The 14647-nt window shown below is 39.9% G+C and overlaps 1 protein-coding gene across 3 annotated transcripts in view; it reads left to right on the forward strand.

Annotated features, from left to right (window-relative positions):
- Positions 1–14647, forward strand: part of LOC130583846 (adenosine kinase-like) — a 120356-nt gene that overhangs the window by 8512 nt on the left and 97197 nt on the right. Inside the window, exons 1-2 of one of the 3 annotated variants that reach the window (XM_057383460.1) lie at positions 34–155; positions 6357–6431. In XM_057383460.1, the coding sequence (XP_057239443.1) occupies positions 136–155; positions 6357–6431 (95 nt within the window). In that variant the 5' untranslated portion in view covers positions 34–135. Of the gene's footprint in view, positions 1–33; positions 156–247; positions 463–6356; positions 6432–14647 lie in introns of those variants that run through there. The other 2 variants (XM_057383458.1, XM_057383459.1) reach the window with 2 other exon arrangements.

Genomic DNA, 14647 nt, shown 5'->3' on the forward strand with positions numbered 1-14647 from the left:
GGGGCGCGCGGTGGGCCGGCCGAGCGCTGCCCGGCGCTCAGTTGCGGCTGAGGCGCGGGCGCCGGGCGGAGAGGCGACAGTGCCCGTGCCGTTGCCAGCGGGGCTCCGCCGCGGGCGGCCGGCGGGTGAGGAGCCATGGCCACGGCCACTATCAGGTAACGCCAAGTGCCCGCGCAGCGTCCGCAGCACAGCCCGACGTCCCGGGGGAAGGGGTGGCGGGCGCTGATGCGCTCTCGCTGGCGGGGCGGAGGCGCCCAGCGCGATGCTCCTCCGCGGCCAGGCTCTTCTGCGGGGCAACGCGGGATTCGTCCCATCMCTCTCCTTCCGCCGCGAGTTGGTTTGGTGGCTGCACGCCCGCGCCCCGGGGCGAGAAAGAAGGGAGAGCCGTAGCGGTGCCCTGCCGGCCCCTCAGCCCGGTGGGGACACCGCTCCCGGGGCTCCGCGTTGGCTTCTGGAGGGCAGGTGGGCGCACCCGGCGATGCCGATGCCCAGCGGCATCGGGAGCGAGAGCCCCAGCAGCTGTGCGCCGGGTCGGGCCCGCAGGTGATCGGCGGGGCGATGGCCGGGGGTTGCGTGCGGCGTCGCTCGGCAGCGGTGCCGCTGTCACAGGTAGCGCCTGGGCGTGGGCGGCCGCCGCCCGCCGCGGGGTCCCGCCCGTCGCCGTGGGAAGATGCGTGTCGTGGGGCTCCGGCAGCCGCGTTAGAACCTTAAACCCTCTCTGCAGCGTGCTGTGTCTGGAACCTACTTTTAAAAGAATCCCCAGCAATGAGAAGCAGGGTCTTAWATAGGAGGCTGGGCTCTTGGCAGGCTGTTGGAACTGTGGTGGTGGCAGCCTGTCATCGAGACCTGGAGAATGACAAACCCATAACTTAACATTCAATGAAAGGAGTTACTGTGACCAGTTTTTCTCCCCAAATGCTTCATCTTAAGATGGGGCTGTAYTATGAAGTAATTTGGTAACCTTTGATCAGGCTTTCAGCCGACAAAGAAATGCCTAAAATTACAKAGTCCAAGTTTAGTTTGATCATTCAAGGCAATTCTCCCATCTCCTCTCTGCACCCTCCAAACTCTGTGTATCAGGTTTCATTCCCACTGTTTCTGACTGAGACGGTAACTTTGAAATTGCAGTAGTATTTCGCTGTTGGAACTTGTGGAGTTAGTGCAGCTGTGTAAGGAGCTGGGTAGTGGTGGAACAGTTTTTTCTGCGGCAGGCTTGCTTACATAAGGCCAAAGCTTTTTAGGCTTGTTTTCAAAGTTGGAACCTGTGAGTATGTCTCTTCAGAAGATGACAAAAGTTTCCTAATAAATGAAATCTTCGGTGAAGATTTTAAATCAGTATGTAAATATGTAACTGCTTAGCCAAATATTTTCTTTGCTTAAGACCTATKTCAGGAAAGCATGTGAGCAGTCCTGCACCTTGTGTGTTTGAGGTCTATATGCTRAAGGGATTTGCTGACCAGTGACACAAGGGAAATTGCCTGAACTCTGGAAGCATGCAATAATAGTTCTGAGGTGCTTTTGYGATAGATGAGTTATGGTTAACAGTAAATATCATCATACTTCTAATGATGTTGCATAGATAAGTAGGATGAGAGRAAGATGCTCTTACTTGAGGGCTTACAGCTATTCAAGTGCAATAAATCCAGTACTATTGCTGTTTTGCTTTAGCTACATATAAAAATTATTTTTGGCAAGTTCAAATCTTGTGTTATATGGGGTTTAACTYTGTTCCTTTGTGATTAGAATGGATATGCTGAGAACAGGCTTAAAACATGCCTTGTTTGGCCTTACTTTAAAGGGAATAATGAAACCCTTTAGWAATAATAATGTTTGCGATCTTACAAAACTGTATCTGAAATTTGTAGAAGGAAGACTGGGCATACAGCGTGCTGCCATGCAATTGCACACCCAAATGTCTCAGTCATGTTTTAAGGCTTTCTGACTTGCCAGTATCCAAAGGCCCAAAATATTCCTCTGTCTCTGTGCCAGTAACTAATAATAAGCTTTCACTGATATTTTGATGTTGCTCTTCCACAGAAGTGCGCAGCAGCATGGGATGATAACAATATTGTGTGATAGTTGGATACAGTAGTGCTAATGTTCAGCAGCCAACTTGAATCAGGACCATATTTTTAAAAATGCCTGCAGCAGTAGAGCAGGACGTTGGACACAGCTTTCCAGATCATTCAGTTGTGCTTGATTTTGTTGACTTCTTAGAAAAGGTTTAAGGGTAGCTCAGTAAAGATACTGTGGGTTATTTTTTGTTTATTTGTTTGTGTTTATTGTTTTTGCTGTAGTTATTGTTATTGCTGTAGTTTTGCCTCCTAGGTGGACAGTGTGGTTTTGTGTCCAAACAACTTTTAGATCTGTATGAACATCTTATTTGTAGTTTAGAATTTTGTTCATATATCTGTACTGTTTGTGTGCATATACACATGTACATGCTGTACATGTAATTGACTATATAGTCARTTACACATGCACTTAATTTGTGCAGGGGAAAGAGTTTTCACCTGCTTCTTGAAGAGCTGATCCAGATATTTTTTTTCAATAGGTTAGTTGGGTTAAACAAGAACATCCTTCTTGAATGATACCAGTACTCCGATGAAAGAGAGGGGACTGGGGGGAGTCAGGGAGGCTGGGGACTACACAAGTGTGTTTTGTGTCTGTTGCAGAGATGGTTCCCCAAAAAACCTTTGTATTGTGAAATCTCAAATTTCAGGAAGTTGTTAATGCTGCCTTGCTTTTATCCCTAGTTGGTAGGAAATTATCGCTGAAATTTTAATCACAGCACATGTCTAGAGTGAGTGGACAGCAAACATAAGGCCTGTAAAGTTCAAATCTACTGTTCAAAGTCTTCAGCGTGGTGAGAATGTAACAGTTTAATATCTCAGATTTTTGCTCTGGAGACTTACAAATTTAGTATTATCCAGAATCACAACTATTTATTTTGTTCTATTACAATATGGCTTTACAGAGTATATGAAATTAATTTTTTTTTTTTTTATTGAGGAGCAAACTGCAGCCAAGTAGCTGCTCTACCTCATGTTGTGCCACAGGAAGTGCAATAGTATAACTGCAGAAATTTTTCAGCTCCTCAAGAAGGGAAGGGTCATTTGCATTGCACTAAATGTAGCCACTGTTGGGTTAATCAGGTCGAACTTGCTAACGGTTTACACAGTCAAGTCYTCCTCTTTATCAGTAGGACTTTCCCGATTGCTTCACAAAGCTTATATCAGAAAATGCTGATCACAGTGGGTATCACAGAATCAGTTAGGCTGGAAAAGACTTCCGAAATTGAGTCTAATCTCTTAAATATCTGCTTGCTGACTTATTAAAATCTGTGTCTTAGAAATTGTTTAGACTTTCCTTGTTTTGTGAATTAGGTATTTTTGTCAAATGATGTGACAGTTAAGGAAAGATATAACTCCAGTCCCCAGTGCAAATGGAGTGTGTAGATTTTTCTCCTTTTTTGCCAATGAAATGTGAATATATCTTCTTAAGCATGGAAGTTCTAGTATCTTGGGATTTAGGTAATTCTGACATCTGGATGAAAGAACCAAAAAGGTATAAATTCATGTTAATTGGAGACACAGGACTAGCAGTTAATATATGTTAACTTAYGTGTTTGGATTATGTGTAAAAATCGGTAAATAGGTAAATTCCTTCATAGAAGTCAAGGTTAATCTACTCAGAAGTTTTATGTGTTTAAAAAGCTGTCAAGTTCTCCTGTCCTACATTTGGTTGTGAGAAGCAACTACACTGAATTTGGGGAGGAGTTTCAGTAGAATGTTTCTGAACTTAAATTTACTAGTCTAGTGCTAGCTACCTTGGCTTTTAAAACTTCATTCCAAATGGCCCCCTRCATACAGCCGCTGGAATACTTGAATGGAGGTGATTATAAAATATTGTGGGAGAAGGAAGGCTTGGAAATGGGCAGGACTTACGTGTGATGTAAAGAGCTGCCTGGATTTAATGGCATCGAAAGTGCTAGCTCCTGCCACTGCTGGGGGTTTGTATGCATGCTATTGGCTTCATAGAGGTTCTGTACAAAGTAGCTCTTGTGATGCYTCAAATATACTAACCTGCATGTTCTGCAGCCCACAGCTCACTGAATGTTTGGTAGCATCTATTTTGCTTTTCCATTGAACAAGGTAACTTTCATAGGCGGTCACCTCATCATGTCTGCTGTATTTCAGATTTTTTTTAAGTACAGCTGCTGTTTTTTGGCATACTCTCYGCTTAAGTGCTGGCTCTTGTCTTATGTATCGTGGACAACTTCTACATGTTTTTTTCTTAAGTGTAGTTACAAATTTATTGATGTATAGAATTTCACAGCATGTGAGAATCAGGTAAACATTAAGTACAGGAACATATAGCTCAGAACAAATTTGCATTCAACACTTGGAGAGTTCTGACTTCATTCATTGTCCTACTGTACTWCTTATGCAATGCCTAGGTTCTACAATGGAGAGGATGTTCTGTCTTGTGACTTCAGCTGCAATCCCCTTTATCCTTATGTCTTCTGAACTGTCATCTGTCTCTCRCTCTTCTTGTCTTCTAGCCAGGTATAACTTATGGTTATGCTATTTAGAACACTGTGCTATTTGTCACACTGACAAAAGTAYTTAGTGAGTYTTACAGGTTTTTCCTAAGCAGATGTTAACTATCTCAGTTAGGAGCAAGCTGGATTTCTGSCTCCCTTTTCACAAAGCAGCATCTTCCACATTTTATTTACAGATAAATGAGCTCTAAAGACCTATCTTCAAAGCTGCAACAAAAACTAGGATACTTAAAGCATGGTTTGCTGTGTCTCAGTATCAAGGTTATTAATCATGTTTTCCACACTGCAGCAGGTCACTCTTCCCCTGAGTGCAGTCCTTCAAGGACAGGCYGCTCCAGTGTGGGTCCTCCACAGGGTCACAAGTCCTACCAGGCCACCCGCTCCAGCGCGGACTCCTCTTTCCTTGGGTCTGCAGGTCCCAGCCAGGAGCCTCCTGCAGCACAGGCCTCCTGTGGAGTCACAGTCTCCTCTCAAGCATCCACCTTTTCCGGTGTGGGTCTTTTCCAGGGTTGCAGGGCAGTCTCTGCATTCCTGTGGACATCCATGGGCTGCAGGGGATCATCCTGCTTCCCCATGATCTTCACMACAGGCTGCAGGGGAACCTCAGCACCAGCTCTGGTGCCTGGGGCACCTCCTCCCCCTCCTTCTCAGCTGACCTGGCTGTCTCCAGAGCTGTTCCACTCACATGTTCTCCCCCTGCTCTTTTTTTTTCTGGCTGCAATTACATCTGTACAGTAACTTTTTTTTTTTCCTCCTTCTAAATATGCTACTACCGAGGTGTTACTGTAGTTTCTGATTAGCCCAGACTTGGCCAGCAGCTTTTCCATCTTGGAGCTACTAGGGATTGGCTCTGCCAGACAAGGTGGAAGCTTCTAGTAACATCTCACAGAAGCCACCCCTGTAGTCCCCTGGCTACACAAACTCAGGACTGGTGGTCATAGTGAAGGTACCTTTGTGGGCAGAGCAAGGGTGTATCTTGCTGGTTGGAGACAGTAGGTGTTAGTTTGGCAAGGAATGTGATGGGTTTGGATGTAGTTTTTAGCCTTAGAGAACAGCTGCATTCACTCCTACTTGACACTAGGCCACATATCTAATCCTTTGGTATTACTGCATTATCACCCAAGTACATTCTATTCTGGAAAGTGTAACACATGGTTTCTTAATTAATCTAAAAAAACCAAAAGTTAAAGCTATCCTTCTCAAAAGTTAAAGCTATCCTTTTCAAAAATACTATCTACAGTATTTTTGGTGTCTTTGTTTCTATGTGATAGAAGTCATGGTAATGAATTTCAAATTGCTTTAAAAGGACATACATCCTACCAGCCGCACTGTTTAAAATGGCTGATAATGCAGAATCCATAGTCTCTTTATTTCAGTTTATTAGAACAGACTTGATTGTTAATTATTTGCTGGTACCCGACAACTGMATGGGTACCGTGAAATTCTTATTCTCTGGCGTGATGCTCCCCCTATCTAAAATTGGTATTACAACTTCAATGTTATCCTTTAAAACTACAGAACATAGCATGTATTTCTAATTCTTTATATGAATAAATTACAATTTAACAGAAAATATACCTTTATTATTGTAGTTTGTATTGATCAAAGAAGATCACTGTAGGATGGTACTTCACTCAAATTTGACTCGGTGTGTATGCCAGGTCTCCGTGTGTCTACTGGGCTGGGCAAAATGGGTACCTTTTTGTTTTTGTCTCTAATAAAAAACAAGCTTTTATGTATATTAGGAACAATAAACCAATGCAAAGCTAACTTGAAATTGATTCTCTTCCAGTGAAAATGTCCTCTTTGGAATGGGAAATCCTCTGCTTGATATCTGTGCAGTTGTGGACAAGGACTTCCTTGACAAGTGAGTCTTGATTTCTTTATTTTTTTTAAATGTCAGTTTTGTTTCCAAGATGATGCCTGTAAATAAATGGAGAGCTAACTGCCTATGTAATGCTSCATTTGTGCTGATCTCTCAGATTCTGGCTTTATGCTGAAAGTAGCCAACATGGTATCTGTCATTTGATTATTCTTGCCATATACAACTGGTGGTGGTATCAATGAAAACCCTCTGGTTGTGATATCAGTGAAAACCTTCAGTATTTTCATGTGTTTTTATCAATTATTTATTCTAGTCACCTCATTCTGTCTTTGCTAGACTTTAATTGGAAGGAGTAATCAATTTCAGTAAGATTTAGGTAACTCTTCTATGAATCTTTGTATGCTACTTTTGATTTACTGTTACTGCACTCTTTCTTTCTTCAGTGATGACCATGAGGTAAATATGCAATTTCTGCAACACCCCAAGAAAAGTTGTGCAAGTGTACCTTTAAAAAAAAAAATTTCCAGTTTGTCAGTCAAGAACAGAGCCACTTCATATCAGGTTGTCTTTTACCTTGCTTAAACGTACTTTTTATGCTGCATCCATATAACCACATAACTGGATTGCTTAATTAGCATTAAACTTACTCATTCTTGAATCAGCTTAGAGATCTGTCTTTTCAAGAGGTGTAAAATACAGTTGCTCTTTTAAATCTTTCAGCATGAGCTCCATTTTTTATTGTTGTTGCCACTTTTTCTCTGGTTTGTAAGTTGATCTTTCAGAGTGCTTGCAATTCTTTCTTTAATTTTTAAAGAAATTAATAATTTTTCCTCTAATTGTTCTTTGTTTTGTTAATGGGAATACCACATCAAAACTGGATTTCACACTGCCAAATAAAGAGCTGGTGCAGAGTTTGTATTTTTGTATGTGTATTGTCAGCCACATATCTTTTGTTCTGCAGCTTTTAATAATAGCRATAATGTCAATGTTTCATCACTCAAATTTTATCCAGAGGTGTGTTTGAGTGAAAGTTTCTATATTATAAGCTGGAGACAAAGGACAATAATGTAATGGAGTGTGTCAGTCTCAAACACTTGGAATTTCAGAAATCAAGTCTATGTTTTCAATGTTAAAAAAAGTAARTTATTCTGTATAGACTGCCTCTTATTTCCATTGAAATAACTTGAAAGCCAGTCTCTAAAAATAAATAATGCTCTTCTCCCAACCTAGCAACACCCCTCAACTAATCCTTATAAATTGCTGACATAGAAGAGATGATGGCCAGATCCTTCAGGAGTGCATTGTGCTTTTCACTGGATGTGATGTGCTATGCAGAATTTAATTTAATTTAAAAATTAGAAGTCTTATGTACTCAAATTTGAGTCCTGTCAGACAAATTAAATTATCTCCAGGAGCAGCATATGCTCCATGAGCATTTCTTTCCTGCCAAAATGCCTTTGTGGGGTGTTGCATTATTTAAAGCCATAAGCAGTCTTCCAGCAGCAGTTTTCCCGAGAGGCTGCTGATAGTGTGATAGCTCAGGTGATAACCTCAAAATCAAGGAGCTTGTTTGCCTTCTCACGCACTTGATTTTATATCCAGCTCCCTGTTTGTGAGTGTATGCAGAGAAGTCCATTTAACAARCCAACAGGAGTGTTTCTACCCCAACTATCTTTTGCACTATTTCCTGAAATGGGGATCAGATCCTGCTTCTGCAGCTTGTGAARGGAGATTAAATAGAAAATACAGCTGTAGAACAACTGCTAGAATAAAGTTACCTACTCAGATGCTCCAGGGAGGTGCAAGAACATTGGCATTTTAGGACTGTGAAGCATTTGAAAGAGAAATTGTTGATGATTTTAGTCTTTCTTTTTTCTTGTCAAACAAGGCATGCATCCATCTCTAGCCATGTAGTGTCAGCTCTTGGTATCTTGGCAACCTGGAGTCTGTTTCTCACCTCTTCTACTGGATAGGAATGTTTAATGGGGCCATCAGGCCAGTGAGGCTCTGACTTGAGAAGGTAGCTTAGGAAAATAAGGAAAGATTTGAGGTAGACACCCATAAGAATTGTATACGTTTAACTTTTACAGTGTTTATTAGTTTATACACCTCCCTTGTACAGTCAGTTTTAAGAATAAATACTTGTTCAGAATAAAAACTTGATGTTGCAAGTTTAATCAATGTATATTGTTAATGAAATGGGAGTATTAAAATGAGTCCTGTAAACAGCATAAGGAAATGTAGGAAGTAGTCCTTTTAACAATATTCAATTGGCCTACAATCCATGTTATAAATAAACTTGAAAATAAATCTATAATTCCGTCCTACCCCTGGCAGATTGTAAACAGCCTGCTGCCATGTAATGCTTACTGGTTTGAGGAAAGGAGCAGTGTTGGAGGGCTCAGTGGATATTTTTGGCCTGGGTTGTTAGCAGAACCCTGTCTCTTTGTATTTAAAGTGGATTTTGGTTTAATCTGGGCTCCAAAGTCTTTTGCTCTCTTGACAAGTTTTGGAAGGCTTTAAGCCTTTCCTAGACTATCTATAGGAGAGGCAGATTTAATTCATATTACAACAGAACTTGAGCATGCCTRTCTGAGCTTTTAAGACCATATCAGCAGTCTGGCATTACCTGAGCCAGAGAATCTTTAGCCTCTGTCAGGTTATGATTTCTGAGTCCCATTTCTTACTGCTCTTCAGGGAGACAATCTGGAAAAGTGTTAGCAGTGTTGATGGCACTGTTGAAAACTGGTGATACCACAAACCACTTCAGTTTCTGTTTACAGAACTGGAAAGAAGTCTTGAAATAAATACAGTCCATCATATGTCCTTGGGTTTTTTTTTAGTATCTGCCTGAAAGAAATACCAGAAATGTGGTTTGTTTTTTTTTTTGTTCTCCTTTTAGTTTGCATCAACTCCATTACCTAAGAGTATTTTTGTTTAATTTATCAAGATACAGATTCTTGCTCAAAGAGCAGCTTCTTAGGTGGTGAGAGGGACAAGAATAGAAAAATTAATACTTTGTGGGTGAATTGCTAACTATAGCTGTGCTAATCTGTGAAAATARCTTTGCTAACAGGTATTCATTAAAGCTTTTGGTGTACTCAGTTCTACCCATGACATTTAACAGGAATGGTTCTTTTACCTTCTGACTGTAACAGGCATTTAAGAATAACTTAATCTACACTACATATATTAAACTCTGCTAAAATGGGCAAAGAAATTCGGATTAACATGCCAATGACATTTTAAGACTCTAAACTCAGTACTGCTGACTCCCGTAAACACTCCAATGTCCTCCTGCTGTTAAAAGTTACAAGATCGCATGTGTTTCATTGCTCTCCCTAGAGCACTCTGTTTTGTAAATATTCAGGTTTTGACACTGAATTTAGCTTACCTAATTATAGTTAATGTTTAGGCTGTAGAGTTCTGGTCATTACTTGTCATCTCAAGTGCACTTCCAGGGGTTGAGAAGAGTGTGTTCACAGTATGGATAAATCTCTTACTGCATCTGCAATCTGCATCTTACTGCATGAGCTGAGGAGGAGAAGAGAAACAATGTCGACAAACTGAAGCTGACAAACTTGTGCCAGTCCTGAAACTTCCAAATGTGTGAAACCTTGTATTTTCCCTAACTGATCAGTGGGAAGGCAAGAAAAATATTTGTAATTGCCAGCACCTGTAGAAGCATGTAAATATCTTTCAGCTCATGCTCTTAAATTAAAAGGTGTGGAGATACAGGGGAAAACGATGATATGTCCTATTTATCACATTGAGGTTAAAGAATCATATTGCAGGATTTCACTTTTGCTTCTGGGCTTTTGACCAGAGCCATGATCTCATAAGTTGAGGTATATTTACTATTCTGGTTGCCAAATTCCATTATAGTTGCAACCTGCAGACTGACTGTTTTGTCACCGTCATGGTGCAGGATTATAAGTTTCTCTGTGATTACTTGTTGGTTGTCCAAGCAAACAAGTAATTTTCTCTTTAGCTCTTATTTTTTCCTCCCCTAAAAATTAGGGTCTGTGGCAACCTTTGCACAAAGTTCATTGAGAATGCTTAATAAAGACCTCTAGTTTTTAATAGCTTTCGTGCCCTCTATTATCTGCTCCTTAGTTCTCTTCTCTGTCTTCTCTATGACACTGGTGTAAATATACAGGCTTTGCTGATAGACTTAAGTGGGGATCCCCTACTCCCTTCAGACTTAAAGCTTTTTCAGTTTCACTGATGTGGTTGCTTAGATTCTGTTCTTCATTAGCCCTCTGGGATACATTAATGGGTTTTTGTATTTMTTTGAGCTGGGAATTGTGTTACCTGCTGTCCTGGTTTTGGCTGAGGCAGGGTTAATTCTCTTCCTAGTAGGTGTCACAGTGCTGTGTATTTTGGATTGACTATGTATTGTCCATACAGTAATAAATATATGGAAAGCACATAGTAAGAACTTTAAAACCCATCCCTGAAAATTTGACCCTGTATTTTTCCTCCTCCCACAGAAGATAGCTTGGTATAATGTTCCCTTGTTTCAGTAATTCTTGTGAAAGATTGCTCCTAAAAGTATCTGTTGCACTGGGTCATTTGGCAGAGAAGCTTAATAGCCGAGTGTTGTATTAATTGCCTTGTGYTTTTAGTTGTATCTGTAGAAGTCAATTTCATTTATCTCAAGGTCTGAACATAGAACATTTTTGAAACTGTTGAGCCCAATTGCATCATCTGACTGCTGGTAAGTTAGAAAAACTSCAGTGTTTGCTTACAGAAACTTAAGGTAACGATAGATGTCTTGAGAAGGTCCTCTCAGTACTATTATGTCTATAAATTTGGTAGTACTCCTGATAACATAATTAAAGCTTTCTACAATCCTAATAATTTCTCCTTGAACATTTAGTTTAACATGTACTTTAAGTGAGTGAAAGGTTTTAGTTAAGCTCCATTTAGAAAAGGGTGTTCAAAAAATCTACTTATGGAGTGACAGTACTGTGTGGCGAGCTGTGAAGTTTTTAGGGAATATGGACTTTGAGCAATGTTTATAAAGGAGCTTGTAACTACTTTTTTACCTGTAAAATAGAATGTAGGATGCTCATGAATAGGAAATAATCCACTCTTCTCTTTATTGTGTGTTTTCACTTTATTAAATACTTGTTTAGCAATAAACTGTAATTCATGGATTTTTCTTTTATTTTTCCCATTCTTCAGAAGACTTGCAGATTTAATGCATGTCAGTGGAACATGACTAGTTAATGGACTAATTGTATTCTTTATAATAACATTAAAGACATGACAGACTTGCACACACACAGAGCTTACCTGTATTTTCCCTTTGCTTACAAGTGAAAATTTGTTTAACAAAACTTTTGGACTTGCATTACAAGACCAATGATAAAATACTGGGTTCCATTTGCTTCTTCRATGCAAATAATTATTTTGCAAATAGTAAGCTTTAAGGAAAAGGGATCTATGAATTAAGTGTCTCTGGTTTTAATTAGGCAATAATATTAAATGAAAAGACCCTTGTTGAAGATGTCTTTGATGGAAAAAGCTGGATCTTGTCAGTGGAGAACTGGAATCTATTCAGAACTCAATGGTAGAACTTTATCATTGAAAGCGGTACTTGCTATTTGTACTGAGAAACTTTGCATATTATAATTTCCAGATTGCATGATTACAAGATGATTTTAATTTAGGATATTGTAAACAAAAATTGTGATTCATGTTCTKGGTATGACTCCAGGCATTCTTTTTAATTACAGGTTACTAAGATGTGATTTAATATTGTTTTCCATTCCCATCTGGCTTGTCCAACCCAAAATTTCCAATAGCATAGTACAGAGTAGATGTTTTTTTCCTACTACTGTGATACAGTGAAACAGGTTGATCGCTTGTGACTTAAGAATAGAAAGGCCCAGTCAMAACTCAGCAATAATTTGACACAGTTTTTTACTGTAGATGAAATTGATCTATCATGTCTTAGAAAAGATGGCTCTTTAGTGATAACATTTTTGAGGTGGTTGGAATAACTTCATCTTTTTTAAAACTTCAGTTTCTAAAAATTAGATATTTGAGTAAATGATAATGCTCATTATTACTTGATTAGTTTTGCATCATTCAGGTCAGGCAATATGCAATCTCAGTAGTTTTTCTTCCTAAGTTACGTTAATCAAGATGAGAGAGATTCTGTCCTTATAAAATTAAATAGTAATTGTTAACATTTCTTTTTAGTAACTTGCTATTGTATGAGGCTATTCCTGAACAAAGTGCAGACACTGCATCAGTGTTATGGGTAACTGTAACCTAAAGTATGAGGTACTTATGCCACTCATGATCCCTGTTACTGTGGTTCTGTTCTTCGGCACAGAGCCATGCCCAGAATTGCTCTGTGCTTTGCTACTTCTTGTCCTGTTCCTTTTTGGAGTGTTTGCCTTGTGGTCTCTGCTGTAGCCACAGTGAAAGGGTGGAGGCAGCTTGTCTTCCTCTTAATTATTGGTGTTCTTGTTTTCCCTTAGTCAAGAGCTGGAGAAGGATAAACTAGCTGTTTGAGTGTTGTTTTACTTTATTTTTGTCAGGCAGAACCATCACTGAATAGACTTCAGGATGTTAYGCAGCCTGTGGTTCCCTCATAAGTTTAGGTTTAATGCAGAGCTGGGGACAGATTTTTTCCTTCTACATTCCTCTCTCCAGTGTGTTGGCATACAAATTACTTTCATTTTTTAGTTCTGCTTGAAATTTGTGGGTTTATGGCACACAAGTACTAGGGAGCAATGGCTTAACAATTTTTGGTGATTATTTTACCATATTGTTCCAGTCATTTTTATTTCCTTGTATTGCTTTCCTTGTTTTGTGACAGCAAAAGGGATTAGGCTTCAATGCAAGAATCTGAGGTACGCGTGACAAAGCATAAAGGGGAGYATGTGACTAACACGACAAGCTGTAACAAGTGAACAGTAGCAAGAAGTAGAAATGCAAACATTACCATGAACGTTTTTTCAATTCTTGTATTATTGAAGCGATTATTTCTTCAATGTTAAGGGTGGGTTTTATTCTTTTTAAGTAACAGACACTTCCCAGTGGTAGGAAGGTAAGCAGTAAAGATTACTGTAACATTAGGCTATCACTGTGGTCTGGAAATGTACAGTCAGCTTCCTTCATTAGAAGTGAAACTATACCCAAATTCACTTTCAGACCACTCCAGGTAAAGTCTGCACGCAGTCTCAACTGTGAATATTAGGTTAAGCTCAGTGTCCTACATGGCTTCAGGCTAGCATGCCTTATCTGTTCTGTTTCAAGACAAGAACTACAGCTGCAAATGTAAATCTTCTAATTTCTGCTATTAGTGTTTCCCTGGCTTCCCAGCAGAAGGGGCAAAGTGTTCCAGAATCTCTCATGCCTTCTCACAACTTACTTTGTATAGTTAGTGTGTGGAAAACAGATTGAAGACCTTTCYCCATATCTTGAGTGCTAGAACTCCATTTTTACCAGTGTCTTCCAGTCTGTTTCATTGAAGCTGTTTGGAAATGTGCTCGGGATGTTAGGTGCAGCAGTGCTGAACAACAGTAGAAGTTCTAAATATGATCGTCAGGACAAGTCAAATTCTGTAATTCTATACCCAGTCCTGAGACAAAACACTCCTCTGAAGTGGGTCGCTCTTCTGGGCCAAAATGACAGGAACTGTCAAAATATCTCAGTCTCTTTTTCCTCTGCCAGACCCTTCGTTGTCTGAATGTGATGTTACGGGTACCACTGCATATAAAGAATGAAGATGCAAAACAGTGGCAATGTCTTGAGGCAAAAGGGAAGAACAGTTCTTCCCAGAAGCAGTAATTGCTGTTCTCAGTATGTCTGATCCTTCACTGTAGCAGAGCAAGGACTAGTCTCTCAAGAACACTTCTCTAAATCTCCATCTTGGCATTGCTCATTCATTTCAGGATAAAGTTAAAATTTTCAGTGCAGTAAAGAAACCTTCTCTGGCATTTTCCATATGGTGCTTTTTTCTGATAAAGCTGATGACTTTAATGGCTTGGGTAAGTTCTTTCAGCATGGCTGAAATTTCACAGTAGCTGGAACATTTGTCTGTAGATTTCTGTTTACTCTAAATAGTGTTAAAAATAATTTGCAGAGAATGCAAGTTAAGATATGTTGATTCCCTGACAGTTATCTAAGTTTCTATAAGCYGGACTGTCCTCAACAAACCCTTGGGTGCAGAGACAGGTATTGGGAGAGATGTAGCTTTTAGACAGCACTGAGACTCAGGTTGCAGTAATAATAGG

The sequence above is a fragment of the Malurus melanocephalus genome, unplaced genomic scaffold, assembly GCF_030028575.1.
Source record: "Malurus melanocephalus ecotype Western Australia unplaced genomic scaffold, MMel_1.1 scaffold_634, whole genome shotgun sequence".
Classification (NCBI taxonomy): domain Eukaryota; kingdom Metazoa; phylum Chordata; class Aves; order Passeriformes; family Maluridae; genus Malurus; species Malurus melanocephalus.